General features: G+C 48.9%; 5 protein-coding genes across 5 annotated transcripts; all 5 read right to left on the bottom strand.

The window, feature by feature from the left end:
* On the bottom strand, positions 1-597 carry ACHE_70393A (uncharacterized protein; the record flags this gene model as incomplete). Its single annotated transcript, XM_043282721.1, has 1 exon — positions 1-597. One exon carries the CDS (start codon positions 595-597, stop codon positions 1-3), a length of 597 nt encoding a protein of 198 aa, XP_043140072.1.
* Positions 598-1,055: 458 nt separating this feature from the next.
* Positions 1,056-2,779, bottom strand: ACHE_70394A (uncharacterized protein; the record flags this gene model as incomplete). The annotated part of the gene is made up of 3 exons (XM_043282722.1): positions 1,056-1,361; positions 1,490-1,978; positions 2,051-2,779. The coding sequence occupies 3 exons, from the start codon at positions 2,777-2,779 to the stop codon at positions 1,056-1,058; spliced, it is 1,524 nt and encodes a 507-aa protein (XP_043140073.1).
* Positions 2,780-7,759: 4,980 nt separating this feature from the next.
* RPS4 (40S ribosomal protein eS4) lies at positions 7,760-8,994 on the bottom strand (the record flags this gene model as incomplete). Its single annotated transcript, XM_043282723.1, has 5 exons — positions 7,760-7,813; positions 7,870-8,164; positions 8,337-8,621; positions 8,695-8,832; positions 8,981-8,994. 5 exons carry the CDS (start codon positions 8,992-8,994, stop codon positions 7,760-7,762), a joined length of 786 nt encoding a protein of 261 aa, XP_043140074.1.
* Positions 8,995-9,302: 308 nt separating this feature from the next.
* ACHE_70396A (aspartate-semialdehyde dehydrogenase family protein) lies at positions 9,303-10,518 on the bottom strand (the record flags this gene model as incomplete). The annotated part of the gene is made up of 3 exons (XM_043282724.1): positions 9,303-10,108; positions 10,175-10,432; positions 10,488-10,518. The coding sequence occupies 3 exons, from the start codon at positions 10,516-10,518 to the stop codon at positions 9,303-9,305; spliced, it is 1,095 nt and encodes a 364-aa protein (XP_043140075.1).
* Positions 10,519-11,103: 585 nt separating this feature from the next.
* ACHE_70397A (FAD-binding oxidoreductase) lies at positions 11,104-13,011 on the bottom strand (the record flags this gene model as incomplete). The annotated part of the gene is made up of 4 exons (XM_043282725.1): positions 11,104-11,256; positions 11,311-11,492; positions 11,542-12,595; positions 12,664-13,011. 4 exons carry the CDS (start codon positions 13,009-13,011, stop codon positions 11,104-11,106), a joined length of 1,737 nt encoding a protein of 578 aa, XP_043140076.1.
* Between the last annotated feature and the right edge of the window lie 263 nt (positions 13,012-13,274).

The raw sequence follows: 13,274 nt of genomic DNA on the forward strand, positions 1-13,274 counted from the left end.
TCAAAATCGACAAATCCACCCCTCCGCAACTTTCATATCCAGAACCCGTTTCGGCGGCACATGATCGTAAGGCCCGCCAGGCCAATGCCCGACAGTCTTATTCCTCTCCACACACTCTCTGATATCTGCAACTTTCCATTTCTCCTCATTATCGCCATCCTCAACAAGCACACCAAGCATATATAGCGTCGTCGTTCGCCGAACCTCCAACCTGACCATCTCATCCTCTCGTTTCCGATCCCCAATAACACAATTCCGCGCAATATGAAGTTTGATTTTCATTGAAGGATCCCTGGCACAAACCCTCCCCAAATCCTTCTCTTTATTATCCGGTAATGTTATTCTCCACGGCCATCTAGATAGCACAGCACCTCTCGTCAATTTGAAAAGCGGTAACCCGGACTCATCGCGGAACTCACGTCCTGGAGTAGAGCCATATTTCTTGCCTGTGACTCTGAAGACTGCTTTGCCATTTATGGCATTGTTAATGGTGTAGTCTGTTGCACAGCGGGGGGAGACTTTGGGGAGGAGGTAGAGGGTGGTTTCTTGGGAGGGGTTGTGATGGGCGGATGGAAACTGGAGGAGGTGGGAAGACATTTCTGCTATTTTATGTGTTGTGAGTGGGAAGATTCATTAATTTGTGGTAGACTCAAGACAAGGCCGTGGTATATCAACACTGAAGTTGATTGGCCGGTTCTAAGAACTCGAGAAAATGATATCATGCGGAACAATTTATAGATTCAACTAACCCATACCCTAAAAATACACTATAACTCTAACCCATACGCCTCTATCCAAGGCTTTTATCCCAGCCATTAGCATAAAAAACAAGAAAAGATCCAATCTGATGAAACAAGAACAAAGAAAGCGCGACTAGCGCGCCCAAATCAAACCCAAAACCAAACCAAATAATCAAAAAGCACCATGTACCACGTACTCTGCTGAATCAACCAATCAACCAATCAATCACCACAATGGAAGCGGTCATATCTCATGAGATCGCATATACAAATCGACGACCACAACAACGGCTCATACTGTAAAATACCGGTAGCTCAAGGAAGAGGGATCTGAATCTCCTGGAACAACTGGCGTAGTACGCCCTGGCCGTGTTGCTTGAATTCTCTGATATGAGGCAGGAGGAAAGGAATTCCCGGGGCCTCGTGGAATTGTTGCCGGTACGCGAGGTAGTTGTGGAATGGGTTCAGGAGGTAGAATAGGTCAGCTGGAAGGACGGGACCCAGGGTCACCGTGCCTGTGATGCTGTTCACGTTGTTGAATGTCATAGCCAAGATGCTGTATTTTTGGAGACCGTTCAGCATCGCCGTTAACGAATGGTAGTTTCGAATGAGGAAGAGAGCCTGCATACTTTGATTAGTAGATGGGCATGAAAAGGGGAGATCAGACACCGGAAGAAGAGACATCACACACGATCGTGGGTTGGAATGCTTGAGTGCCCTCATGAGTATCAATTGAAATGTTCACTCACCTGTACACATTCTTGGATATATGCTATCAAGTCCGGCAATGCGGAACATGCTTCCCAAACTGCCATGCTCAGCTTGTGCCATTCCACGATAATTTGCCGCGCCACAGGGCCCTCTGTCATGAGGCCTTGCTCATCCAGTTCGGAAAAGTGGCCCTCGTCGGTAGTGGTCAACGTGCGAGCCAAGTCAACCGCCGAAGTCGAGGCAAGCACGTCCTCGAAGAAAGTAACGGTGGTGTCGAAGCTCTCATTCCAGTCCATTTCAGGAATGTGCAGATACATACTTCGGAACCTGACCTCTAGAACACAGAGCACCTTCAGAATGGCCGTTAGGCTTGGGGGATGTTCTTTGAAAAGGCGCTGAATTGGGCCTGCGACGAAGTCGAATCCAGGCACCGGGCTCAATGGAGGCCGCTGCTCTCCACCAGACTGCACGGTGAGCAAGGATTGCACCAAAGCCCGATGAGCAAACGGGCTCCGCTTTCGCAAATGCTATGAACAGCCATCAGCATCTGCCACTAAACGTTGGTCATGATAAGACGACAGAACAGGGAGCAGACAAACCTTTTCAACCTCAGCATACCTTTTAAGCTCCTCTGGTAACCCATCAAAGTAGTGTAGGAGGTGATGGAAGAGTTTCGTATGCTCCTCCAAAAATGAATCGACCAAAGTAGACCGGTAACCTAACGAGTACCGCACCCACTCCTCAAAAGGAATTCGAGTAAAATGCAACCGACTCTCAGCATCAATTGCTTTGGCAATAGCCTCCGGATCCTGCTCACGGCTCATCACCGACGGAAACCAGCTCCAGGGGACAAGCGCTGGGCTCGTGCCCTTGGATCGCCGCAGGATCTCCTCGACCTTCTGGACATGCGACAGATTGGCAATAAATGGCCTTTCATGTGGCTGTACAAGCGTGAATAGAAAGCTGTCAACAGTACTCTCATTCCGACTCTGCAGAGCCGTACGCGGGAGATTCTCATCCGGAAATAGTCCGTATCGAATCACCCGTTGAATCTCCCCAGCATCGAATGCCCAGAGAACAGTCGTAGCTTCATCCTCCCACCACTTGTATGAGACGGAGAAATGAGGCCGTTCTGCACTTGGCCGGAACAGGGAGGGGTAGGTCGACTGCACCGGGACAAAGGTTGATTCCGCTAGAGGAGACTGGGGAGTGAGAGAAATGAAGGAATCCATTCCATTATCCACTGCGAGATAGGGACTGGTATCTTCTGCTGTAGTAAAAATTGGCCCGAAAGCGGTCTTTTCGTATGGGCTGATGACGAAGTTCATCTCAACGGACCGGAGGGGTGCAATTCACCAGCATGGAATCAATGGGAATTATCACACATGAAAAATTAATCTCTTTATCCTTTCTATAAGACGATAAGAAAAAGGATCACCAGAGCCAGCTGGGTGGACAAAGAGAGGATCTTGGTACGAGGAGCACTAGAAAAGGGTATGTATTGAGATATGCAGAAGGAAGGGGAAAGAAAAGAAAAAGAGGGGCAGCCCGGACTAGAAATAAGAAAATACCAGCATCGACAGCAACACAGACAGCTACTAGAAGGAGGAGAAAGGAAGCCCACAGATGAAGATCAGAGCGCGACTGGGGACAGTTATACTATGTAGGTGACGGGTGCTCAATGATTTGCCCTTATTTATCTAACTCTTTTTTTTTTTTGCCACGTTGAACGAAATTATTAACACACGAGGAAACGAACGGCTGTAATTAATCCAGTACGCATGGCGAGAGTGCACAGAGCACAGCGTATATCGAATATCATCCTGCAATAGTTTCTGGGCTGCAAGTCTTCGTCCTCTGGCGTGGAAATTGGTCGAGGACGTGGTGGAATTACTACGGGGGACGGTGAATTACCGGTATTGGTATTTCACCCCGTATTTTTGACCAGGCAGGTACAATCAATGTTAAAATGGTAATGCGTAAGGCATGAGAATCCCATCGTATTCGAGTCATGAAGACGCTCAGAAAGCCATAGTTGAGATCATAATTACTTGTTCCTTATCTCTCCAGATTAAAGGGCCGATAGTGGCTTGAGAGAGTGGTCGTTCCTGCATGATCCTGAGCAGTCCCTAATCTGATCTGATGTCATTGGATACCAAGCGAAGATGTCCATCAACCTCCCTAAGGAGTTAACAAAAGGCCGTTGTAGATGTCATACCGCAAGAAGGGGCTATTGCATTATGTACCCCATGTTTATCCCCATAACTAATCTTCGATTTTGCGTCATAGTCTAAGGGATATTCAGGACTATGGACCTGCACTCCGAAAGGTTGCCGTTGGCAAATGACACAGTTCTATGGGCTTGGTGCGGTTCCTGAGAATGAAGGGTGCGACAGTATCATCGGCGCTTGATCTCGATTGCAAAGCGAGCAGGATGGATGACCATGATTCATTCCCAAGTGTAGCCTGGAGTGCTCGTGGAGTGTCGAGTCGGTTATATTGCATGTTACCAGTAATAAACATCCTTTACCGTTATATCGTAATACGATACGTAAGTGGGTGGCATTTAAATATCCTAGCGAGGCTGTGGCAGAAGCGAGCAACATCTTGAATCCATATTTCACTCCGTACATACTTCGTCCCCGCTCCATAATAATATAACTCAATACATAACCGTCAATACGAGAAGTAAAGGGAAAAAAGGAAAAAGAAAAAGAAAAAGAAAAAGAAAAAGAAAAGAAAAAAATCCGCTGATCCAAGTCCCAGACAGCCGGGTCTTGGGGCGGTTTAGTTTCAAATCCACGGGAACTTTAGGGGGGGAAGAAAGTAGATGACCTGGCCGGAAAGGGCCGCACGCAACCCATTTAGCCGCAACTGGGATCACTCAAAAAGCTAACTCGTCACAAGTCTATGAGTGATCTGCTGTCCAGGGGCTTCCTTTGAACTCCCTGCACGAGTGAGTGTTCGTAAAAGTCAAGCTGTTCAGCTTGAGCTGGGCGGAATTCGCCATCGGCGATGGAAACAGATGCGTTGCTTCTCGGCCTTGCCGTTAGCTTCCTGTATTGTACGCATGCTCCGATTTTGGCACCGATACGGGGTCTATAATAATAATAGTCATGAAATCGGTTGTAATAATACTAAAACCACTGCCACATCGGACAATATTGGGTACTCACACTCCAATCAATCATCAAGGAGAAGCGGTCAGTCGCGGAACTGTACTCTCCACTGGAGGAGTAAAGAATCGCAATATCCGGGTCTCATAGGACAGAGCTCAAATAATATGATTCTGGAAGATTCAATCCGAGGGCCTAAAAGGGCTCCGCGTATTCGACTATCCGTGAACTTGGGTGATCATCCATTTCCCCGGTAAGGCGTTTGAATCCATTCATTCGACAATTCAATCTTTCCTAGAGTTACCGAAACCGTGGGCCAGGTTCAATAGTAGCAACACTCATCTCATCAGGCGGGTACTCCGTAGGGTATTAAGGAAACGACTAGTGAGAGTCTTTCCAGGAACGGGATTCGAACTATTCCAGAAAGACTGGAGCAAACCTTGGCGGGAGCCATCAATGTTGCCACTTTGAGTGCTCCATACTCAGTCACAGCACGGCATACGGAGCAATCAGGACTCCGTCTGCATATAAAATGTACAGATATACGGGTTTGGAAGCAATCAAAATCCAGAGGCATTTCCACGACATTGACAGCAACCGTGATCCGTGTCTTTGTTGCAGCAGTCAATGCCTATTATCGGTCGGGAGGCGCGACGATCCGAATCGGATCCGTTCGGTGCAGTCCCATGGATTGGATTGAATGCCATCGCCGTCATGGTGGTTCCCGGTCCCCGCCGTCCTGTAATTAATTGTGACCGATATTAAACCATTGTAATACCGGTACACAATAGCATACCGAAAGGAGTTGTGTATTATTGAGGTGCATGATGGAGACACTTCGTTAAGACAGAAAGAGAGTTGGAGAATTGAGACGGATGCTGAATGCCGTCTGTGACCCATAGCGGATGGATGGATTGTTTGATTGACTGACGGACTGTCTCCAATAAATCGTGGAATGTCGATGATGGTCATGATATCTGGGATCAACAGACGACTCAACCACAGATGCTCATCTGATATGAGCACGCATCCCTTTTTCTGTCTGTTTTTTGTGAGCTTTTCTTTTCTACCTGGTGCTCTTTAAACGGTGCAAAGACTACTTCCCCGTACTCCCATATTCAGATCTTCAACTCGGAGTGACCGCAAGAAGTCACAACTAGTCTGGAGTTTGCTGGCTTTGACATCATTGAGTTTCTCGGGTTTGACTCGCTAGTCAAAATGCCGAGACTGCCAATTGTTTTTTTTTTTTTTTTTCAATTCTCCAAATATCTAGCCAAGTGGACCATCTTGCATGAAAATCGGCACACTCTGCATTTCATCATGGACCAGCTGGAAATTAATGGTTGGTGTCTCTGTCTGTGCGTGCTTTGCCATGTTCCGGGATTTGCCATGAGGAGAGAGACCGAGACACTTTCCGACTCTATCTCCCCTGTCATTCCATTACCCCGGGGCCTGTGTGACAACTGTCTATCTATGTACCAATCATCCATCCCACTCTAAAGCCCAGTGAGCAAACAAAGTATGCATGAAATGCGTAAGCGATGTCGGTGGAGGGAACGTTCAAGCTGAATCTCTAGGTTCGGACGAGAGGAACGCCCACCGACTTAGTTTTGTGTGCTGGTGCTGTGCAGTAGTATTTACAGTAGTTGTAGTCCATTCTCTGCACGCTGCTCTTTGCATATCTTGCAAATCTCGGATAACCAGTAGGCCACCCTGTCTCATCTCGCCTCCGTTTCTCCCGCAAGAGTGGAGTAAGACCGCCGAAGATCTTTTGCAATGTGAGTTGAATCATCGCTGTTTGCTGTTTGCTTGCTGGATGGACTCAACCAGGGCTTTCCCCGTCAGGTGCAGAATACAGCATACTCTTATGTCGCAATGGGATTGCAAGTACGCTGTACGTACTCCGCATGTACTAACGCCTCGAGCTCTAGAGTCCATCTGACCACAAGATCGATAGAATTGATCCTGCTGCTATGTTCTCATTCGTTGTAGCGAGCCACCATGATTGGCGCGTTCCTCCCGATTTGCATAAGAAAATAACCCGAAAGGGCTCTGAATACAAAAAGTGGAGGAGGGGTATGATTGGAGTCGGTCAGGATTGTGAGATCGTCATAGTAAACGGTACTATTAATCACAAACTATATTAAAAACCGTCACGGAATATTACTCCGTGTCCATTAGGAAAATCGATTGGCGCTGATGAAACAGAGTAAACATCTTGATGCCCCGGTCCTCTTATGCGCTTCTTACAACGAGTTCAACATAGCAATCAATCCCTTACAAACACATACGCAAGTAAGCACACAAGGACCATGGATAAACCACGCATGCAATAGCAGCAATGCGCAATCACCCTATACCCGACACCGGACAAGGACCGTCAACCATGGTACTACTTCAATGCACCCATTTTGAATAAGAAGGTGGAGTACGAGCGGCTGCCGGTGATAATGATGCATCATATCCGTTCGGATAACACGTGTCTGGGTCCGGTCCGGTTCGCGATGCGATCCTGGTAGACGGTAACGAAGCACTCCGTATACGGAGCGCTAAGACTGTGATATACTTTGGGGCTGCTGTACTTAACAAGGTTGGTTGATTATCCCCGTTATCCCCGCGATATCGGTCTGGGATTGACTCGGAGACAGACCACATGGACGCGGACATGAGTAGGTTGTACGCGCCGTGCTCAGTCAACCCACTGAGGGGTTGGTCTGGTGATATGAGTCGTAAGACGGTGATCGAAGAAAGGGTACTAACAGCTGCATTATGCAGCTTCGCGTCTGAGGCCCGAAGGGATACCGGGATCTTCAAGGAACCGGCGACGACAAACTCTGGGCTAGCAGCGCATGTGTGCGGGGAGACCGGACGGTCCGCCTGCCCGCCTGCCCTACGAATGTTACGGGTAAAGGATAGATAACAAAGATGCAAACGATTCAATCGCTGAGAAAATCAGAGTGGTATCATATCTTTTGTGATTGAGACTTTCGTCCCGTTGCTTTTCCTATCTATTCCTACGGAACAGTAAACGAACCCTATTATGCGTCCTGCAGGAAAGACTTTTTGGTCGTAAACCGGCATCATAAAGGCCCACAAAGCAGAGACAAGACGCCGTCTCCCCAGCGGACTTGGTGGAGAATGCTTGAGCCTTGACATCCGAATGCACTCACCGTACCACATTTAGTGGTAAGCTTACTGGGCAATAGCGTGGGCACGGCGGCGGTCACGCTCCTCAGCAATGGAGAGCTAGAATACAGTTAAGACATGATCTTCTAAGCTTGAGGGACTGAAGAATAACATACCTTGACACCCTTGCCCTTGGGGAGGGAGATCCAGGGCTTGTCCTGTCCAATGATGAAGACGTTGGACTCACGGGTGGCGAAGGTGTTCTCAACAGCGTCCTTGATGTGGACAATGTTGAAACCACCGTCGTGGCGCTCACGGTGAGTGATGACACCAACACGACCCATGTTACGACCACCAGTACACATGACAACAACGCCAGTGTCGAAGCGGACGAAGTCAACGATCTTGCCGGTGGCAAGATCGATCTTGACGGTGTCGTTGACCTTGATGGCGGGGTCGGGGTAACGGATGCTGTAGGAAACACATAATTAGCATTACTTGTTCCAGTGCAGAGTTCTTACTGATTTTCGCAGCAAAGGAACTCCTAAAGGGAATACTGCAAGTTCTTTTCGTCCTCCGCCGATCAACCAAAGCTTGGTCCAACGACTGAATGACACGGAACTTTTAGAGAGCAAGCACTCACGTTCTCGCATCGTGCGTAACCAAGAATGGGATCCCGCCCTTGCCGAGCTGAACACGCTTGACCTTGCCGAGCTTGTACTCAGCCTCCTCGGCCTGGATGCGGTGGACGGTGAAACGGCCCTTGGTATCGTAGATGAGACGGAAGTTCTCGCCGGTCTTCTCGATAGAGATGACGTCCATGAAACCAGCGGGGTAGGTGGTGTCGGTGCGGACCTTGCCGTCGACCTTGATGAGACGCTGCATCATGATGGCCTTGACCTCGCGACCGTTCAGGGCGTACTTGAGACTATATTCAACCAACGCATCAGCGCAAATCCTCCTTCACTGAATTTCTTTATCATCGGAGTGTCGATTCGTACCGGTTACGGATGAAGACGATCAAGGGAAGGCAGTCCCGGAGCTTGTGAGGACCAGGAGAGGCCTTGGGGGCATAGGTTCCGGACATTTTGTCCAGGAGCCAGTGCGAGGGCGCACTAAGGCGCTTCTGGTGCTTAGTACTATAGAATTCACATCAGTCTGTATCCTTGCGACATAGTAATGGTTGCAGGCCACGGCAATTCGAATTTGCTCTCCTCCAGGATTTCTTTCTTTCCTCAAACAATCGAATTCCGTGTCTGCATGCAAATGGCGAACGGAAACACTTACGGTCCGCGAGGCATCTTGACTGCTTTGTCGACTTGACCGGGTTAGTTGTCGTAGTGTCGCGATGAGAAAAAACCAGACCGAGTCGGGAGTTCAACGCTGATAATCCAATCCTCGCTTAGCGGATAGTGCTTGTGGAGTGAGCCCTAGCGCTAGTACTGATCCAGACTCTTGCGGCCCTTTAGCCCTGTGGGTATTTAGTGATTACATAACATACGCTAACCTAGACAGGGAATTCGCGATGGTCAAGTCCTGATGGACTGTACAAAAAAAAATGGTATTTAACGCCATCTAAACTGCTAGATCTATACTTTTTGGATATCATTTAGATGTAGCCCTTGATCACAGCGACTTCGGCGTTGAGGATAGATGATCCCGCAGCACCGATAACAGTGTTGTGAGAGAGAGCAGCAAATCTCAAATCGAAGTAGCCACCCGGCAGTCCATCACGGACACGTCCGACGCTAACAGTGTATCCTCTCGAGATGTCACGGTCGAGTCTGGGTTGCGGACGGTCGGGCTCATCGAACACTCTGATGGCCTGCTCCGGAGCAGATGGGCAACCCAGCTTCTGGGCCTCAGACTGGTATTCTCTCAAGGCCTGCTTGACCTCCTCTGCGCTTGGTACCTGACGGTTCTTGAAACGCAAAGAAACGAAAGCCATGTGACCGTCGGTGACACCCACACGGGTGCAAGTAGCGCCGATCCGCAGGCTGGACTGCTCTTCAAAAGCAGTAGCGTCTGCGTTTAGAGAACCCAGGATCTTCTGCGCCTCGTTCTCAAGCTTGTCTTCCTCGCCGCTAATGTAGGGAATGACGTTGTCCACGATGTCCATGCTGGAAACGCCAGGGTATCCTGCACCGGACACTGCCTGCTCTGTGAAGACTTCAACCTCCTCGACGGGACCGAACTTAGCCTGGAGAGCGGCGAATGGGATAACGACACCGATAACAGCGCAGTTCGAATTGCAAATCAAAAATCCCTTCTTCAAACCAAACTGTTGTCTCTGGTGCGGGATCAAGTCCATGTGCTGGGGGTTCACGGTGGGGACGACGAGAGGAACAGTGGGGTGCTTGCGGTAGTTCTTAGCGTTTGAGAAGACGGGGATCTCGTTTTTAATGAATTCCATCTCTTTACGGGAATACTCGTCAGTACCGGGGTCCTCACGGTCTTCATTGAAGAATGGCATCTACTCACCAGTATCACCGGCGATGTCGCTGTTCAACCCGGAGAAGACGAGATCACAGTCCTTGAAGTTCTCAGCCTTGCAATCGCGAACGACAAGGTTGCTCAAGGCTTCAGACATAGGCCTAGCCTGCTTCCACTTAACAGCATCCTTGTACGCTTTGCCGGCAGAGCGCTCAGATGCACCGAGGGCGTGGAGCTCTAAAAGAGGGTGCTCTGCGAGGAGTAGGATAAATCGCTGGCCGACAGAGCCCGTAGCTCCGAGGACACCTGTTCGTAATAAGCATTGGGAACGGTGGGCGCTAGAATCAAAGGGAATTCGTACCGCACTTCTTCTTAGCGATCGCAGGAGCCATTTTGCTGAATCTGTCAAGTCACTGTAGATTGCTTGTCAGCCTGGGATTTCTCAGCTCATATAACAATATCCAACGCAAGTCAAGTAATAATAATTTGGTCAGGAAAGGTAGTTTGCAATCAGCTGGCCTTGAGACTTAAGCGACTTGAGCAAGGGCTCGATATTGCATTGCCCCGCAAGGGACGAATGCGCGAGTCTCGTCATTTGGCGACACCAATGCGCAAATCACCAATTCCGGTCAAATAGACAACCTATTCTAACAGGGCAATCTGCTAGTACTTACCACTTTAGCGGCTTATTGAGAAGTTGAAGAACGATAACTTGTGGCAATCCAGTCTCGAACAGCGATATCGCTCTTTGCCCCGCGGTGACTCAGCGCTCAAAAAAATTAGCACATATCATTGGCTAGTCGGCATACTCCACTGCCTACGGTACGGCCACGGCCTATATTATTATTGATCGGCGACTTACCCCAGGGGTACTCTCTACCGATATACTCTGTATGTATTGCCAGATATCAATAGCTATCGTATACAATAGCCTCAAATGCTAGTGAATTCGAAAGAATCCGTCGCTAGATGCCATATCATGACTCGTTATCGAAATCAAAGATCTTCCCGGGGTTAAGCAGCCAATGTGGATCGAGTGATGCCTTCACACTACGCATAACGTTGATGGTATCGAGGCCCAATTCTTTCTTGAGGGATCCCTTTTTACCCAGACCGACGCCATGCTCGCCCTATACGTCCGATGGTTAGTTACTTTTTCAATGGATTTTGCAACGGGTGCATACAGTGCAAGAGCCTTCCATCTCGATAGCACGGTCAACCATGTCATGAACGACTTTCTCGACACGCGCTAGTTCTGCGGGGTCAGCTCTGTTGAACATGATACTTGAGTGGAAATTCCCGTCGCCGATGTGTCCGAGAATACTGGCGAAAAGGCCCAGGCCGGCGATCTCCTTGGAAGAAATATCTAATTCGGTTAGCTGAGAGGGATGAGAGGCTTTTTAGTGCGAGCATACCGATAATATCAGGCAACCGGGAAATTGGGACGGCAACATCTGTCGACCATACGTCGGATCCTTCCTTTCGCAAGGCCAGCATACTCCATAAAGCCTGCTTTCGCGCAGACCATAGGTCATTGCCTTCTCGCTCGTTTTGTGCGAACTCGAAGGAACTGGCATTGTTACCTTTGGCTAATTCAGTGGTCAGGCTGATACTGTCCGCAACTCCAGCATTGGTTCCGGAGAACTTGAAGAAGAGCGTTGGGAGGACTTTCCAAGAACGTCCGGTGCCACCAGCCCTGTTAATCACGTCCATCTGTACATCGTCCAGGATTTCCATACATTGTACTGGGATTCCTTTCCGAATGAGTTGCATAGCGGTCGATGCAGCGTCACGCATGGTTGGGAATGCGACGACTCCAACGCGGGTCTTCTCTGGGGTGACGGCCAGCTTGAGAGTAGCTTCAGTCACAATACCCAGTGTGCCTTCAGACCCTACAAACAGACCAGTCAGATTGTAACCCGCCGATGTTTTGCGCGGACGTCTTCTTGTCTTGATAACATGACCATCCGCCAAAACGACTGTCAGGTTGATGACCCAATCCTTCATAGTACCATAGCGCACAGCATTCGTGCCACTGCAGTTTGTGCCCACCATGCCTCCAATCATTGCAGACGGGCCAGGATCAACGGGAAAGAACAACCCACTGTCCTTGATTTTCTCGTTCAAGTCCATCCATTGAATGGACGGCTGAACAACAATGTCCATGTCGTCTTCGTGTAGCTCCAGAATCCGGTTCATAAGAGCGAAATCAATAGTCATACCACCATAAGGAGCGGAGAAATTGGCCTCCAAACTAGATCCTCCAGAGTAAGGTATCATGGGCATTTTGTATTTATGGCAGATTTTCGCGATTTCCGAGACGTCCTCCGTAGTTTGTGGATAGGCAATGGCAACTGGTAAACGGTCCGCATTTACGCTAGACCATTCCGAATACCCATGAAGCTCCAGATCGTCCTCTTCTGTGCTAATCGCATCGTCGCCTAGCTTAGCGCGCAGTTCGACAATGGCCTAATTCACGAAATACGTCAGCAATACTTCCTTCGAAGATTATACAACTAATCGCGAGGCCCATTCACCTTTTCATAATCCTGTATCGAGCCGTATTGAGGCTTTTTTGCGCTTTGCGATTGCGAGAGACTTGGGCTTTGCGAATGCGAAGGCTGGCTTAAGGTCGCATAAGTGTATCCAAGACCAGCGGCGGCTGCAGCGGCGATGAGAGATGTCTTCGTATTCCAGAAGGATGGAGAAGAGGCGTTATCTGCCAATGATTCTGATCGCACAGCATTATTGTAGTCCCCTTTCCCTTCGCTGCTGGAAGTTGTGCTGTACAGGCGAGCAACGCGAGTGGGCTGGCAAATCTGGGGTCGGCGATAAAGTAAACGGAGATGCGGGGGAAGCCTCCGAGGAACGGTGGGGAGTCGCATAGTTGAATGGACAAACAATATGTCTTTCAGAAAAAGATATAGATACTATGTTACTATCATAAGACTCTGATCAGATAATATTCAGAGGATGAAAGTCAATTGAGCTGCGAGTTGTAATCACAATTCTGCTAGATCAACCGCAGCTGTACTCAGGGCTAAAGGCATTCCCCTGCAGCGTCATCCAGGCTAAATATGAGAAATGCGGAACTCGCCCGAGAAGGAACTCGGATGAAAAAAACCATATCGTCCTCTGGGATTCGTCC

This window comes from Aspergillus chevalieri, chromosome 7 (assembly GCF_016861735.1).
Source record: "Aspergillus chevalieri M1 DNA, chromosome 7, nearly complete sequence".
In the NCBI taxonomy this organism is placed as follows: domain Eukaryota; kingdom Fungi; phylum Ascomycota; class Eurotiomycetes; order Eurotiales; family Aspergillaceae; genus Aspergillus; species Aspergillus chevalieri.